The 18,406-nt window shown below is 38.0% G+C and overlaps 1 protein-coding gene across 3 annotated transcripts in view; it reads right to left on the bottom strand.

Moving 5' to 3' along the window:
* The window catches only part of NTNG1 (netrin G1), a 262,767-nt gene that overhangs the window by 73,423 nt on the left and 170,938 nt on the right, over positions 1-18,406 (bottom strand). For all 3 annotated transcript variants that reach the window (XM_063426081.1, XM_063426082.1, XM_063426083.1), the window contains exons 4-5: positions 4,471-4,643; positions 705-725 (exon numbers count right to left, since the gene is read on the bottom strand). In XM_063426081.1, the coding sequence (XP_063282151.1) occupies positions 705-725; positions 4,471-4,643 (194 nt within the window). The remainder of the gene's footprint in view (positions 1-704; positions 726-4,470; positions 4,644-18,406) is intronic.

Below are 18,406 nucleotides of genomic sequence, written 5' to 3'. Positions count from 1 at the left end.
GTATGTGCCATTGTGTCTTACCCCCATATCTTCTTACCATTTTGTTTTTGTGCTGCCGATTGGTCATTTGTTTTACAATTTTCTATGATGGATTCTCAGTAGAAGATATCTTGCTGTAGATCCATGAAATGTTTATGTTTTGCTAAGGAGTGCAGTATTGTGGTATATTTTTTTTTTTTATATACCTTAGGGTCCATTCAATGGTGCACCGCCAAAAAGGATATATCAGTGCCTTTAATATTTGGCTTGATCCTGAGTTAAATATTCAGTTCCTTTACTGCGGGGAAGCAGTGGACTTTTTTTTTTTTTTTTTACATAGCATCTCAAACCCCGTTTTCTAAATGTATGTATCACTATTACCAGCATAGATTTTGTTTTTCATTTTCATTCTACTGTTATAACACTGTTATTCTTATACAGAGAAATATATATCCTATTTCTACCAAACTCTCTGTGTCTGTCTGTCTGTGAATCACAGAATATTTTCATTTGGATAAAACCTAGTACAGACAGGCCGTGCCGGCTCGTGTCAAACCTGTCAGAAGACGTATCCTTTATTCTCTCTGCATGTAAATGCAGGAAATATTCTCCTGTCTTTTCTGCAAACTGCTTTCTGCATTGATGCGCTGAGAGGGTCTGATGGATGTTTGGAGAGGATCAGACAGTGCACGTCAAAAACACAGAGATTTGTACATTGTACTCACTGCTGGGAATGCTGGCTACACCTGTGACAGAAAACAAGAAAAGACTTGTTATACAGGGCTACCATCTTAGAGATAACTCAACAACAGCGAGACCACCCACTGGTTGCAAGATAACTTCCCATTACTGCCAGTTACCCCAATGTGAGACATTTCCATGTTTGTAGAATATTACTGCCAACTATCTGAACACTATTATCTTATCGATCACAACCTTCTCTGCAGGCTCTCATTAGCTAAAAGACATTTTAATATTGAATCAGTTTCTAAAATATTGCTTTTTTGAACACATTATTTTTCTTGTTGAGCCTCGCTTTGTGAACATTGCTCATCACAATACGTTACGAGAACCATTTATATAGTCAGCAATAAATGAATGTAGGTGTACGATTGCACACCTGGAAGAAGAACATGACATTCTACGCTAAGCTTGCACATTCCAGTGTTATGTATCTCTATATATTTACGTCCAAGGAAGTCCCGCTGGCTATAAATCAATTGGGTAATGGGTTCCTGGCAGTCTGGGGCAGCTGTTACACTCATTTCCACCTTCTATTAGATTAACTTCAAATAACTATCAGTTTTCCTCTTGTTCCCCCTGTCAACTGTCCTTGGATTAAATTCAGTATTAAAAAAATGAATTGAGCAGAATGGTAGAAGCAGACATTAAACCACTCACTGATCACACACGTCATTGATTTTACTCTTAAGGATCCCAGGTGCATTAACACCTAGCATGCTGGAACTGTGTGTGGCACAAGATTTTTATAGTTATACTTAAGGGCAACAACGTAAACAGAGAAAAAGAATGTGTGAGGTGTTTAATAACCATATAGTCAATGCCAAATCGAATTAGTGAATGAATAATGTAATAGGTTTACATTTATAATGAAGCATTTTTATTTATATTTTATTTTCCATTAGTAGTTTAAAAATCTGGAAAATGTCAAGTAAGACTAACAGTGCTATGTACTATAGTGTTAATTATTTGAAGTAGTGTTAGTTATTCAGTCTGGATTCCGCGCTGGTCATTCTGTCGAAACGGCTGTGACCAAAGTATCCAACGATTTAACTGCTGCTAAATTTCGCGGACATTACTCTATCCTAATTCTCCTTGATCTTTCTGCTGCCTTTGACACTGTTGATGATCATCAACAGCTTCTTCGCATTCTACGTAATTTTGGTCTACAAGCTATTGCTCTCTCCTGGTGCTCCTCCTACCTCTCCCAGTGCTCTTTCAGTGTTTCTTTCTCTGACTCTGCCTCTTCCCCTCAACCACTCTCTGTCGGCGTCCCCCAAGGTTCTGTCCTTGGTCCCCTACTGTTCTCTATCTATACTGCCTCCCTTGGTAAGCTCATTAACTCCTTTGTCTTTCGTTATTATTTCTATGCAGATGACATGCAAATCTACCTGTCCTCTCCTGATCTCTCTCCGCCCATAACTCGTGTCACTGACTGCCTCTCTGCGATTTCCAACTGGATGGCTGCTCACTTCCTTAAACTCAATCTGTCTAAAACAGAACTTCTGGTCTTCCCTCCCTCAGTGTTGCTGCTCCCGTGTCTGTCTCCCTCCAAGTCAACGGCGCTACCATCACCTCTACCTCACAGGCTCGCTGGTTGGGTGTTCTTTTTGACTCCAACCTCTCCTTCACCCCTCATGTCCAATCAATCGCCAAATCCTATCACTTCCATCTCAAAAACATAGCGCGCATCCACCCTTATTTAACGCCGGATGAGTCTATGGTGCTGGTCCATGCTGTTGTTCTCTCACTCGCCTTGACTACTGCAATCCCTTTCTCAGTGGTCTTACGTGTTCTCAGATTGCACCGCTGCAATCTATAATGAATGCAGTGGCGAGGCTCATTTTCCTGTCCACTCGCACCTCCCACGCCTCCCCGCTCTGTCAGTCCCTGCATTGGCTTCCAGTTGGATATAGGGATCAATTAAAAATTCTAGAAACATAGAAACATAGAATGTGACGGCAGATAAGAACCATTCGGTCTATCTAGTCTGCCCAATTTTCTAAATACTTTCATTAGTCCCTGGCCTTATCTTAAGTCTAGGATATCCTTATGCCTATCCCACGCATGCTTAAACTCCTTTACTGTGTTAACCTCTACCACTTCAGCTGGAAGGCTATTCCATGCATCCACTACCCTCTCAGTAAAGTAATACTTCCTGATATTATTGTTAAACCTTTGCCCCTCTAATTTAAGACTCCTTAAATGTCCTCTTGTTAAATGTCCTCTTGTTGTGGTAGTTTGTCTTCTTTTAAATATAGTCTCTTCCTTTACTGTGTTGATTCCCTTTATGTATTAAAATGTTTCTATCATATCCCCCGTCTCGTCTTGTCAGCTATGTCTACTATCCTGGCACCCTGGGTTTAGCCCTCCATCTAAACATGAATGTTGATCCAGCCAATGAGAAGAATGTTGATCCAGCAAATGAGAAGGCGTGGCTGGAGCAGCGGGGTGAGTCCTGGCGGGGTGGGAGACGGAGAGCCTCCCGCAGTGTAATGTCTTGGTGTGAGAGCAGCGGCAGCGAGGCAAGTAAAATGGCAGCTCTGGGAGGGAGAGTGCTGAGTCATTCCATGGCATGCTTGCTTACAAGTTCCTACATATTGCTGCTCCAACCTACCTATACTCCCTAGTACACAAGTATGTCCCGTTGAGGTCCCTGCGCTCTGCCAAAGAACTACTCTATCTTCCGTCCGTACTCCCACCTCTGATGCTCACCTCCAAGATTTCTCCAGGGCAGCACCCTTTTTCTGTGGAACTCCCTTCCCTTCTCCATAAGACTTTCACCCAGTCTCCACTCATTCAAAAAAATCATTGAAAACTCAATTCTTCAAGAAAGCATATCAATTAAAATCAAGTTTTTATCCCCAACCCCCCCATGACTCCTCTCCTGCAAGTGTCAAAAATTACATACTAAGCCCTCAGTGAATACCTTTCTAACAATCTACTTCGTACCCCTACTTTTACTTTACCCCACTCCCTCTAGAATGTAAGCTCATTGAGCAGGGCTCTCCACCACCTTGGTTCCTGTACGCCCAGTTGTCTGGTTACAATTACATGTCTGTTAGTCCACCCATTGTACAGCGCTACGGAATCTGATGGCGCTATAAAAATAATAATAAAAAAAATAATAATAATAATAATAATTAGGAATTCAAAGTGAATTCATAGTTTCACATATGAAAGGGCCAATGCTCCAATGTAGACCTCAATTTAATATTTTTTGATACCCTTTTCAAATGATTTCATATTTTTGCATAAAGTTTTACAACTATTTAATATTTTGAAATTTGTTTTTCATATTTTAATATTGTTATATTTTTATATACTGATATATTTTTTATATATGATATACTTTTAGATATTTTAACACTTAGAAGTAAAAAATTAAAAGTTTAACCAAAATATTAAATATTTTGACAAGCTTATCCAAAAATATTACATTGATTCCATATTTTTTCAAATAATTATTTGTTTGTTTCTCAAAGAAATGCCGGAAGTGGACTTGTCAAACTTGGCATACATTGAATATCTAGAATACAACGGATTTGTCAAACTCAGCTAATGAAATATATTGCATACAGACTTGACTGTTCAGCAAAATACATGTTTTTTTGCCACAATAGCTAGCCAAAATTAGGACACACTACAGGTCTGAAAATGTATCATTTCAATATATATGAATATATACATTATTATTATTATTATTATTATTATTATTATTTATAAAGCCCTTTCTATTGAAACACTTACAGATATTTGCAGTTCCCTTAGGAATGGTGAGGTAGGATCCAGGACTCCATGATTGACCCTGGAAATTCTTCTTGCACCTCTCGCAGTCCTGCCCCGTTGTGTTGTGCTCACATTCACAGCTCAAACGGTTGTTAATAAAGTTGCAGGTGTTGGCATGGAGATTACACTTACACCTACAGGAGACAGAAAAAAAAAATTGAGCTTGTTTTCACATTTCAAGTAAATCGATGGTTATTGTATAAATCAGTTACTGCTGGGGGAATTTAATCTCGAAAATTGATATAAGTGATATTTTGCCAGAAAAAAGTAGAGACACACTATTACAGACCACTTATCTATATTGATAAACAACCAATTTTACTGTCTGCTCAAGGGCTGATTTGCTTTGGGGGGGGGGGGGAGGGGGGTGGGTGGGAAACAACAACAATGTTTTCTGTAAAATCAATTTCTATGAATGCTACTGTTTTCACTGACGCTTTTACTCAATCCATGTGTAAATTCAGGTTAATACGAGGTCAGATGTCTAAATCTAACATTAAAATTAGTTCCACTAAAGCAGTTTTATTGTTGAAATATTTATTTTTTTAACAATACAGTATGTTAATGCATGACATTATTTTTGGATGACATCATCAGTGATTTATTCTTAGTAACGCATTGTTTGACTGGCACTGTGCAATCTCAGGGCAGCCTGGGGACATTCATATTAAGAGTAGTGGGAGCAGCAGCCGACATTTTAATTAAGCCTCTACCCATAATAATAATGTAGAAGAGAACCGGAGGAGATAGATATGATAAATAATACTGAAGTAAGTACTGCAGGAAACAATTTTGAGGTTCTGGAGACATTCATAAACTACTCGAGTTTCGATCTTGTGGTTTTATTGTAATGTCTCCAGAACTGGTTGGTAGCATTTGTTCCCATAATACATGCCTCCCAGTTATGTAATATTTAAATTACACTTACAAGATACCTCATAATTATTATATTTAATATTTATAATCATATTTACAAGATACCTCAATAGATGCATTATCTCCTTAAAAAAGTTATTTTTATGACAATGTTCTAGAAAAAAGAATGGAATGCAAAACAAGAGAGAAGAGGAGACAGAATGTGTGAGCGAGTACACGTTAAAATCTAAACGATGGGACAGAGCTCTGAAATCTTGATGAGTATAAAAGGGTTTATAAAAGTACTGTTTTATGGATGGGGTTATGCTTACTAATAATATATATATATATATATATATATTTTTTTATATCAGGGATTTATTACCAATGCTCCAACTTATACTAGTTTGAATTCTGGAATATCCAATGAAGTGTCTCTGCCATTAGATTGCCACCAAACCTATGTAAGATATAAAACAGGTTGCTTCAATAGACTTGCAAGCAATTATCTATAGGTTATTTCAGATAGGGTATACTCTTCACTAAATGTATAGCATATTCTATTATGCTTTATTTCACTTTTCAATTTTCATCGCTGTCACGGGAGATGGAACTCTTCATACGTGTTCCCTTAATTATACTTTGAATCGTCTAATGTTTCCCTGCATTCAAATGGAATTGTTCCTTTCTGTTTGGTTACCGAACAGATTCTGTGGGGTCCCCTTGTTCGCAAGTCATGTTTAGGCTTGTTTGGAAGATTGTGCTTGTTCCATTTTAAATATGATAAAAATGAGGCTTGAGTATTAATCTGTGGATAGGTATTAATGTCTCTTTTGGATATGATATTGGAACACAAGGCTTGTTCATATCAAAGGACTCCTTATCTAAGAGGGAATCAAGATATATGGCAAATGAGAGAGTTAGTTTATACTGAAACCAGACTCCCAGGCCACTTACGTGTGACTTCTCACACCGTACAGAGTAGCTCTGCTGGGGTCCTAGCTTCAAAGAGGAATTTTGGTTGTAAACTCTAACCTCCCATACAATCAAATTAACCCCTTTTGAAATTGACAATACCACCTCTACCAGGAAGCCAGTACATATATGCACGGACATAACTTTAGTTTTACCAAACCGATCTGAGCGCTTTTTGGATATGCTGTGCGCTCAGATTGGGGCTATTTGGGGATATAATTGTTGTGGGGTTCCTAAGCTGTTGTCATGTATTTTTGTGATATTTAAAAATTGAATGTAAGTTTTCCTATTTGAGAGATAATTATATTAGCTTAATTATCTCTCAAACACAATAGCTTGTGGGAAGGAAACCCCTGTGATTTTGTATTGGAAACCCCATTCTAGGGGCACTGCATAAAAAGCCGAGTGTGGCCTAATAAAGTTCAGATTGCTGCTTTTACCCAATATGACTGATTGCGTCCATTATATTGGGGAAACTCTACACAAAGGGGATACTTTCACTATATTCAGCACATCTGGAATTAGGACTAGTTGAGGATTGAAGGAATAACAACAATATACTCATGAACCCGTGACAATGGCTTTATACTGTTTTTATACATTGTACTCTCAAAGAAAATACTAATAGATTGTACTACCTGTAGCCTCCGTCCTGGTTTCAGAAATGGAATGCCATGGCAATAAATAACTTATATCATTGATCAGAGTGTATCTGATAGTGTATTTATATTCCCCTTAGTTTAGAGAGCCAGTATGTTCACAGTGTGTAACTAATATGGGGATTAATAGTTATAAATGACAAAATGCATTGCAAATGACCGAAGGACGTGCAAATTATCTGGCTCTACTGCTGCAATGTGCATTGTTGCAAGAATACTGCTAAGATAATGGATTCCTATGTCATTGACAGTCAATACTTGCTTCTTTTTTCTCTGTCCAGAGATCTCTCTCTTCAATTTAGTGTGGCATTTCAACAATACCCACACAGAGATGTGATCAACACCTTTTTATTTAGTTCTGAACATTGCCAACACTTACTGGTTTCTTGACATATCTTTTTAAAAAAGACAAGAAAATAAAAATAAAAATAAAAACGTTAACCTTCTACCTGCCAGGTGTAAAATAAGCATAAAATACATTTGTCATAAAGCAAATAAATTCCATGAGATTAAAGTACTAAGAGGTGCAAACATTGGTGTATTTGGCAGCAGATGCTTATTATTCAAACATTTTACCTTCCATATTAAAGGAACACTCCAGGAACCATAAGCACTGCAGCTCATTGCAGTGATTAATTGCCACGAGTGCTCTAGCACTGTAAGTAGTCAAACCGTTTTTGAATGGTTTGACTTTTCATCTGTGTTCCACCATGTGCCACTCCCCACATCCATTACTAATGCTGTAGAGCTTCTATTAGTTTATTGGCTGAGAGCCATCAAACGACTCTATCAGCCAATGAGATTTCTCTGTATGTTAGTGCTTAACTCAGGAAAGTAAATGGATGTTTTTGCAATGATCGGAAGACAGGAAGCGGGACTAGCGTATTGCAGTTAAAAAAGTCAAACCATTCAAAAATGGTTTGATTAGTTACAATGGGAGAGGGAGATGCCAGAGGAGAGCACTGTATACAAAGACTTCGACAGAAGGGAGATTAATTTACAGATTCACAAGTATCTTAACAAATTATAAATTTTTTATGGTAACAAACAGTAGATGTTTACCCAATGGCACATATCTGTTATTCCACCCTTACATGGTTTTACTGTATTTATGCACATTGAGTATGACTTATTTGGTTATGTATACCTCCTACTACCTTATATTAGAATTGACGCACTACTTGAGTTATGTTACCATATGGATCTTTGTATCTTTTCCCCATTCCTTAACCCCTTAAGGACACGTGACATGTGTGACATGTCATGATTACCTTTTATTCCAGAAGTTTGATCCTTAAGGGGTTAAAGGGATAAGTGAGGGGCAGTTCTGGTAAACAGCTCTTCAGTCCAGACCTTCCCAAGCTGGTGTGACCAGCACTCAAAGTGGAGGTATGTTCTGAGATTTATAACCTAACCTGGAAAGTTCAATCAACTTTTAGATTTTCCAGGGCAAAAACAGCAAATAGGTATGGCTAGCAGATACTAGTTTGGAGTAGCTATATATATGCAAAGCTTCTGACACTGTAGTTTTTTATTTGAATAAAATATAAGTATTCAGAGCTTCTGCAATATTCCATTATTGCATCCAAGTATAATATAGAAACTCTTCTAACTCTGCCCTCCCAACCATAAGTTCAAAAGTCAGCCATGATTTTCAATGTTTTTTATTGTAGGATATTATTTTCCAATCTTTAATAAAGTAGGCAACATTTCATTTTTGTTTAATTTATGCACGGTAAGAGGTGCGAGCATTGTGAGCCTTTTATTTATTCACTAGAACTGAGAAAATCTGCACAGAGCAGATGAAATGTGTATGCACTTCAGGCGTTTGCGGTTTTATTTTATTTTATTTTTTTATTTAGTGCACTGGAGCAAACCCTTGTTAGTAGCTGTCATGGAAGCAGATTCCAGAGCTTCACAGGGACTCCGAGCTGGTTAGATCTGAAACATCTGTACTGACCATTGTTTTTATTGTGCATGCAGCATTGCACATATAAAATGCCCTTAAGAGTGATAAGAGCCTTATATGTATGTGTTTTTAAAATTGTTTTTGCATAATCTAGCAAGTAGAATACATTACATAATGGAAAATGAGGAGATAGTTTTAATTTCCATATCAGTTAAAACAAAGAAAAGTGTGAGGATTGAGGAGAAATGGAATCATAAAATGGTTAAATACAACTAGCCAACAAAGATTCAACTCACATGCATAAGTGGGGAGGTTACAAGACGGGTGGACATCAACGCAGGGTAGGTTTATAAGTGTCTACACCTGCACCAGCTCATACAAGAAAGTGGAAGTATTGAGCCAGTAGAAAATGGGATGGGACCATGAACAAGGTGTAATAAAATTCATGCAGAGCTACAAGGAGGACCTCACTGGGTCCTCAAGCACCATATTTAAATACATAATATGAACGTATACAAAAGATTAAAAAAAAAAAAAAAATTATGTTAACTTAGAATATGTTTAAATCTTCATCTAAATCCTAATATTAGATAAAGAGTAACACAAAACTTCTCTTTTCATATCTTTACTGAATATATTGATCCATCGTCTATTGTATTTGTTGAAAACTGCATGTGGACATCTAGCTATAGTAACAGGATTCATTTTCTATAAAAAAAAACATGAATGTTGCTTGTCTGTTCTTCACAGCGCAGGTTTGTGAACTAAATCATGCCCAGATCAAAATACATTTCTCAAAATCTCAAGAAGAGTTTTCAGTGCACGTGGGTTTGAATGAAAAAAATAAATAAAAAAAACACAAAATAAAAAATGACTAAGATTGTTGGCTTCCTTCAAGAATCTGTCTTCAGTTTAGATAAGGTCACAATGGACAACACATTTACAGCTCAAGGACATCAGCATTCACCAGCACCAGAGGTAAGATTCATGGGGCTTTACATTAACTGTTGAATCTTGCAGAGTGGTTTAAAGTTAAGTACTTGCGTGTCTTAGAATGAATCTGTCAAAGTCCAGACCTTCATCAGATTTGGAATTGGTGGATATATAGGAAAATCACTTCCCATTCACCCTGACAGAGTTTGAGACGTTTTACCAAGCAGCACGGTCAAAAAGTGTAGCGTGTAGATGTCACAACGTTGGTAGAAACGTACCCCAAAGAAATTAAGGTCATTTTATCGTTCTATCATCATTCTAAGTACTGAGCATTCAATAAAGATTTTTTTTTGATTCTTGATTAGAAGGTTGCCCATTCATAGTGTTACTTGTGTTGTATAAAAAAAAGGGTAAACAACCCAAATGCACTCCATTTTAATGCCAGGTTATAACAATACAAAATTCTAAAACTTTAAGGCCGGATAAATAGATATGTATGGTGATTGATGGAGATCAGACCATGTCTTATTGTTAACCTGTACTAAAGGACTAAATCAGTAATAAGAGAATGGAAAACAATGAAAACCCTAGTGTGTGCTAAATAATTCTACGCTGTATATATAGTAATATAGTACAAAATGGATAAACTTGCACTAATGCAAAGCAGCAGTTGCTGTTTTACATGTTATCTTGTGATACAGAATTCAAATAGTATACCTGGCCACATCGTGTTTATATCTAGTAGTGTATGATGTAAGGCAGTGTAGCGCTTACCATTGTCTGACAGTGTAGTAGAACAAATAAGTGATATCAGTTCATACAGAAATTCATATGCGCAGAACTTTAACAAACAATATTCTACTACCAAGGTAGAGATTCTGGAAAAGGGTAACACTTTTGATGCCAGGGATACTTTTAATTAATGCCCTGCAAACCCCTCTCAAATAGGAATTATTTTATCTAATATGATGCAAAACCTAGCCTACTCAGGAGCAAGCAGTCAAGGGAGAGACAATGATACATTTTTAATGACTTGCCATATGTTCTGAGTTTAGACATATTTTTGCCTCCTTGTTATTCTATGTCATAGTTTCAAAGCTCGAGATTAAAAAGACTGGGAAGGAATGCACTTTCCTCTCAGATAGGCGAGAGACTGGGGAATATAACATTATCATTGCTGTTGACCTGCGGGACCATTACTATACATATTATTTGTTGCTGCAAATGTCAACAAAGTATATACTTCATAGTACATCTCTGACAATCATATATTATGGATATTTCTGTTTTTCTGTTTCCATCTTGAAAAGAGGTTCAGTCTTCAGAAACTATATATATATATATATATATATATATATATATATATATATATATATATATATATATATATACACACACACACACACACCATCATCATCTAGTACTCAAAATGTGTATATTTTGCTGGTCATAGGTGGAATCTCTTTTATTACAGATTTTAAGGCACGGTGAATGCAATGTGGGGGATATATCAAAGTGTTGTGTTTTAAAATATGATGTAAAGTACTATGTAGGTCAATCACCATGGAAACCAGTGGAACCAGCATGCACGTTCCAATGGTAACTCCTCCCTTTCTACGTTTTTGCACCACATTCCCAGATGTTTCAACATTTCAAAGAGTTCAAAGAATCATGTTTCCCATTGGAAGACAGTGATGCACTCAGTGATTCACAGATTATGATTGGGTGCTGATATCACGAGTTTGTTTAAAATATTTATTTTAACAATGGTTCTAATACAAACCTGGACAGTGCAGACAATGTTAACTCTGTTCTACGTCTTTGCACCTTTGTTAGCTACCTTTCAGTTTAGAAACTACTGGGCTCATCATTCTGATTCTACCAATGGCAGTTGAAGAATCGGGGTTGCAGTCTGTGCAATAGCTAGCCCCCAAAAGTGTTCTGAGCACTGATAGGACTACAATAGACTTGTCTGCATTTTATTTTACCACGTAGATATCAGATAGCCAATAGTAATTGTGTTAGAATCTCAGGACTGGGACCTCTATTTGTCCCTTACATACCCATACACTTTGTTATCGGAATCCCTGATCCCAGAACTACACATACTTACTATTCCATAAATACACTTTTTTGTTGATTATTTTTGTTTTTACAATTTTTTTATTATTATTAAGGAGGGAATTGGTGATGAAATAACTGTGAAAAAAATGCAATTCTGCAAATGAAACTCCCTTAGATGCCAGTGTTTTCAAACAAAAAAGATGATTGAAAAAGGTATCATGTTTGTTTATGAAATTTTAACTGTTGGGTCTCTAAATCCTCACAAATAATACCCAGCAACACTGTAACACGTATTTACCAATTTTGCATCGTAACATTAAAAACATGAGAACGTTAATATGGTCTACTATGCTGACATTTTGCACTCATGGGGCCAGCTAAACACAAACTAGTGTATTTGTTACATATAATGTAACAAAAATATTATAACATCCAAATATTAAAACATACTGTGGCAGACACAGTATCAAAATGTGTTCAAAACAGCCACGAGAAATACACAATGATATCTACTAATATTAAAGACAACTGTAATAAATACATAATAAATACATTTCAGAGTAGTTTATTCATTTTTTCAAGGCATTCATAATTAAAATTGTGATCTGGCAAACCTAGTCCCAGCAAAACAATCTGTCAAAACATTGGACATTAAGCATCTGTAAATTCACAGCAACAATGCGTGTATTTTTTACTAATCAGTTTTGATTTGATTTAGCAAATCACATAACAAAAAGATAATTTATATTCCAGCACATACCAGTGAAGGAAATCATAGGAAACATCTTGCAGATGTTTAAGTATTAGTGCATAGAAAAATGGCACATTTCTAATGTGTACAGTAAGAACGTAAATACACTTTACAATTGGTGTCAAATCAAGGAACAGAAAGTACACAAAGAAGCATTTTATAAAGGATTACCTATCTGTGCTCAAACTGCTCTTATCTACTAACTAGGTTTGGAGTGTTGGTGTTCAGAGAGATAGAAAATAAAGAAATAAGAAAATGGGTTTGCAGGGAACTAAAATAGACACCCTACTATGACCTCAATTTAATATTGCTGGATAAGATTTCCAAATGATTTACTACATTTGGATAAACTATTAAAATTATTAAAAATGTAAAAAAATAATATTTTGTGATATATGTATTTATATACGATACATGATTAGACATGTTGAAAAAAATCATTTGATTAAACCAAAAATATGAAATCATTGGGAAAGCTTAGACAACAATATTAAATCGAGGCCTATATTGCATGAAAAGAGTGTGACATGGTGTTTTAAAGACACCTGATGTACTGTAATCCTTATCAGATCCGGTATAATATATAAAAACCCTCCAGTTTGCTGGGAATAGACAACTAATGTGTTAGTATCCCTGCTGTTTACTCGGATTCCGTGAAATCTATTCTGTTTTCGATATGAACATTTTCCTGTACACTTCACAATTTATTTATTCGGCCTTTGACAAAACTGACTGTCACTCATATTGCACCCAACCCTAGCAATAAAAAACACAATACCTTCAAAAGTGGTCCTGTGCTGCATAATATCGGCCTAGGAAACTGATCCCTCACAAAATGATAATCTATGATTCTGAATTCTGATAGATGTGCAGTTATTGAATTTATTCCACTAATAATGGGTCTTCCTCGGGGTTCTACAGAGTTTTCATGTAATTTTGGCAAAAAATTAAAAATTGATGCTTACTACAAGTATCCTTTAATTGTTCCCCTGCACATCTACATTTATAATAGCAGTTTTGAAGAACTCTTGCCTGGATCATCTATTTAGTCTAGCTACTGCTTCAATCCTCTAAACATTTTTGGGCAAACCATTGCATATTCAACAGATTAATATCCTTCATAATTATCTTCTTCTCTAGCCCCTGTTTTGCTTTTGAACCATTTACTCCACTCGTACAGCCTTAATAAAGATCTCAAATAACATCTGCTTAATATATAGGTACTATTCTTTACTAATACTCTTGGACCCCTTAACTGTCACCAGTTACTTTTGCCCAGTTTTGTTCTGTACCTATTAAAGATATAGTTCCTGCTTGGCCCAAACCCACTCCACATCACCTCTTATGCTCTTTCTCCATTTATCTAATTCCACATTCCACTAATCCTAAAAGAGCCGGAACACAGCCAACAAATCAATTTTGCTCTAAGTCTGTTAAACACTTTTCTCTCTGATACAAAGTAATTAAATGTACAAACAAAACATCACTTTTTTTTCATCATTAGTCTGCTTTAAAATTTAATTTAAAGTTAAACCTAATTTCTGGAAAATACTCAAATGACTTCCTTGCTGAAATGTTAAATAAGCCATATTAAAATGTGATGCGCCAATTAATTATAGATACACAAACTAAGGCGAATAAATAGGGCTGAATAAATGGCCCCCATGATGAAATATCTTTTGGACAGGTCCTAATCATAGGAAAAACACACACACACACATATATATATATATATACTATAGATATATATTATAGATGTGTTGTTCCTATGATTAGGACCTGTCCAAAATGTAAGTATACACACACACACACACACATACTAAAACATTGTGGTGGGGAGTAAAAGTGTGGATGAAAAGCCCTTCCACCTGAAGTAAGTGGATAGTTACATTGCTAAACACAAATACACACACCAGACAAGCCATAAGACTTGCTTTTCCCACAGAAATATCACTTTAACAATGCTCTCACTACTGCATGGGATTCTGGGTAGGCATATGCAAATCAAGAAATCAAGAAAGAAACACGTTTTTGCCTCAATTCCTCTTTATACATGGATTCCTTGGAGTATGTGTTTGCTGTATACAACAGCTTTGAAACAACTCAGGAAGAGGAGCAAAGTCGGTGAACCACTCATGGACAACTGTTTTGTTGTTAATGCAACTCATCAGCATGAAGTTTGTTATTGGTTTGCTACGGAGGCTTGGTGTTACTCGTAAAGTACATACCAAAAGAGTTGTGGTGGGGAAAAAAAAGTGTGGATGAAAACCCCTTTCACCTGAAGTATAGTATATAAAATGTAAATTGAAAAGAGGGATATAGGGTAGATCCACAGTGTCACAGACATATGTAAAGCCGTGGACTTATCCTATAAATGCCTACCTCAGAGCTACAAGGTAGGGGGTAACCCAACTAAAAGAATACAAAAAAAGGGGGGAGACCCTTGAAACAAGGGGATCCCAGGATAGTAGCTCTGATCACAGTATAAAGAGCCTAGTTGCCAGATACCAGGAGAGGAAGAGAGAAAGAGTAATAAGTAGTAGGTGGAGGGAAAAGAAAAAAAGAGAGACCCCCAATCCCCTATGCCACCCTAACGCACAGCTTCCTAAGCTAAGGAAGCTAGGAATCCAACACAAAAAAAATGTGTAGGAAAATCTCTTAACTCTCATAAGGCTGCCTAAAAAAATATATAGTGGGTACCAGAGTGGTACTGAGCCCTAGGTAAATTAAGTCCTTATCACCAGGGATACTAGAGCATACCACAATTAGCAAAGGCTGCCTGTCCTAAGTAACTAAAGAATCTGGTTAACTAGAAAATCACCACATACTAACTACCTAAGTGCTAAGTGCTACCTAAAGTGAAAACGAAAATAATAAAGAAAAGCGCTCCCACCACCTAGAGCACAGGGGTAAGTCCAGGGCCGGTGCAACGATTTTTGGCTACACAGGCGAAGGTGAATTTTGCCGCCCCCCCCCCCCCGACACACAAATAAGATGTATCTTTAGCGGTGCCGCCCCCCCCCCCCCCTCCCAGCCCCTCTCTGTGTCTTTCTTTCCCACAGCCCTTTTCTGTGGGTCTCTCCCCTCAGTCTGTTTTTTGTGTGTCCCTCTTCCCCTCAGGGCCCTTTGTGTAACTTTTCTCTGCCAAGCCATATAGACATAGATATATAGCTACACACACATACAGGCACATAGTCACAGAAATATGCAGGCACACAATCAAACAAACACAGTCATACAATCAACACATACAGGTACACAGACACACACATATAGATAAATAAAGACACAGTTATACAAACACAGACATACAGAGACATGAAGATGCAGGCATACAGAGACATACAGAACAAAGCATACAGATGCACACAGGCATGCAGAGACATACTTACACAGGCATGCAGGGACATATATACACAGAACAAGGCATACAGAGACATATGGATACGGTCATACAGAGACAGGCAGAAACACACGGACACAGTCATATAGAGACATACAGACACAGACATACATACAATTTCATACACAGACAGACATAGTCATACAGAGACATGCAGACACAGGTATACAAAGCAGGGGCAGATCCAGAACCTAATCGTGGGTGGGGGGGCTGGTAGTGAGTTTTAGTGGGGTAATAGGGGCTTTAATTGAGGAGTTAGGGGCTGTGGTAGGGGGACAGGGGCTGTAGTTGAGAGTTAGGGGCTGTAATTGAGTAGTTAGGGGCTGTAGTAGGGGGACAGGGGCTGTAGTTGAGAGTTAGGGGCTGTAATTGGGGGCTTAGTAAATGTAGTGGGGGAATTGGGGCTGTAGTAGGGGGTTAGGGACTGAAGTAGGTTGATGGCTGCAAGTGGGAACAGGGGCTGTAGTGTGGGGGATATGGGCAGCAATTGGGGGAGAGGGGCTGTAGTTGGGGTAAGGACTGTAGTAAGGGAATAGGGGCTGTACAAGGGAGTGGAAGGGATGTGAAGTAAGGGAGTTAGGGGCTGTAGAAGGGAGTATAGGGGCTGTGGTGGGAGCAAATGGGCAATGTGGTTGGAAACGGGCAGTAGAGGGGGACACGGGCAGTATGGTGTGGGCACAGGCTGTAACGAGGGACACTGAGGCAATAAAGTGGTGTCACATGAACAGTATGGTGGGGGTAAATGGGAATTAGAGGAGGGTCGGGGGGGAACAGGGGCTGTATAGGTGGTAGGGGAAGTAGAGGGGGGAGACAGGGGCACTAGAGGCGTGTGAAAGGGGGGCAGAGGCAGGGGGCAGGGTCTGTAGAGGGAAATAGAGGAGGCACATATAGTGGGGCAGGGGTAGTATGGTGGGGGCAGGGGTAGTATGGTGGGGGCAGGGGTAGTATAGTGGGGGCAGGGGCAGTAGAGAGGGGCTGCAAAAAAAACCCAAAAAAAAACGTTTTGATTTAAAAAATAAAATAAAAGTAAACATACTGAAAGTTATTCCCCTTCCCCTCCCAGAGGCTTACCTTGGGCCAGGAGGGAGACCTTATCCCTGGTGGTCGGATGGGACGGGCTGCACTGGAGGCTGGAGCTGCAATCAGGACCGCTGGGGAGTCTGGGAGCAGTAGAAGTCCCGCCCCCTTCTGACATCATCAGAGGAGGACGGCTGACTTCACTGCCAGGCTCCTGCTGTGTGCTGGCTGCAGGGAGAGAGGTGAGATTAAAAATCCGAGTCTCCAGCCAGAGGCAGGGGATTCGGATTTTTGCGCCCCCCTCCTCTGGCGCCCTAAGGCGGCCGCCTGTGCCGCCTTATGGACGCGCTGGCCCTGGGTAAGTCATTGATGGGCTAATTTCACTGATACTTTAGGTATATAAATGCAATGTTTTTACATATACTGTATGTCTGATCCTGATGAAAGTTCCAAGAGGAACTGAAACGTTGATCTTTTAATGGATTTTCAATAAAATATAAGTTTCAACCTGCTAAAGACCGAGAGTGCTGATCACTATTTACCCGAAGTATAACTTTTTCCCTGGATTCCAAGCACCCGGCAAACAACAATTTATGAGCGTGAGTGCAAGGATATCCTGTATTTCTACATTTTGGGGAGTTGGGGAAACTGCTAATACTGCTAGTACTGCTGTACTGCTAATTCACAATTGTGATACATAGCATTCATTGACTTATTTGATTTACTCGAAGAGATTATGGAAGATTTCCTATTGCAAGCAGGGGCGTATGCCGAACAGGCTGACACACCGCACTTTACACCAGATGAAGCGAAAGCATTAACAGCTGAGCTCTGAGTTAGCTCTAGGAAATGTGAGTGTGAACTTACTTAAGCATCCATTCACACACCCATTGTATTTAATTTACTGCACCATATTCTTTATGTTCTTTATTTTGAGGTCAATTGTATAGAGACCATCAGCATTACCATTGTGTACGTATACCATCTATATATTTTTTTGGTCTAGGGCGCGGTTTCCTTCTTTTTTCTGTTCATTCATATATATATATATATATATATATATATATATAGCTTCATGATTTCCTTTGTGCCTGCAATAATGCTTTTGACAGTATTCATGTCTCCACTATACCCTCACCAGACTTACTGATGCCACAAATGAGCAGATACAAACAAAAAGCAAATTCCAGTAATATTATGTATAATCCAATCCCACTCTCATTTCCAAACAAACACTACTCAAATCATTATTTATATCCCAGCTTTTCAAATTTGGTGAGAAGTAGGTCAAGAAACTGGAAAATCAAGAGAGAAAAAAAGCCTCTAAACAA

Source organism: Pelobates fuscus, chromosome 7 (assembly GCF_036172605.1).
Source record: "Pelobates fuscus isolate aPelFus1 chromosome 7, aPelFus1.pri, whole genome shotgun sequence".
Lineage (NCBI taxonomy): Eukaryota > Metazoa > Chordata > Amphibia > Anura > Pelobatidae > Pelobates > Pelobates fuscus.
Note: the sequence above shows the minus strand (reverse complement) of the source record. Positions and strands in the feature narration are given on the sequence as shown.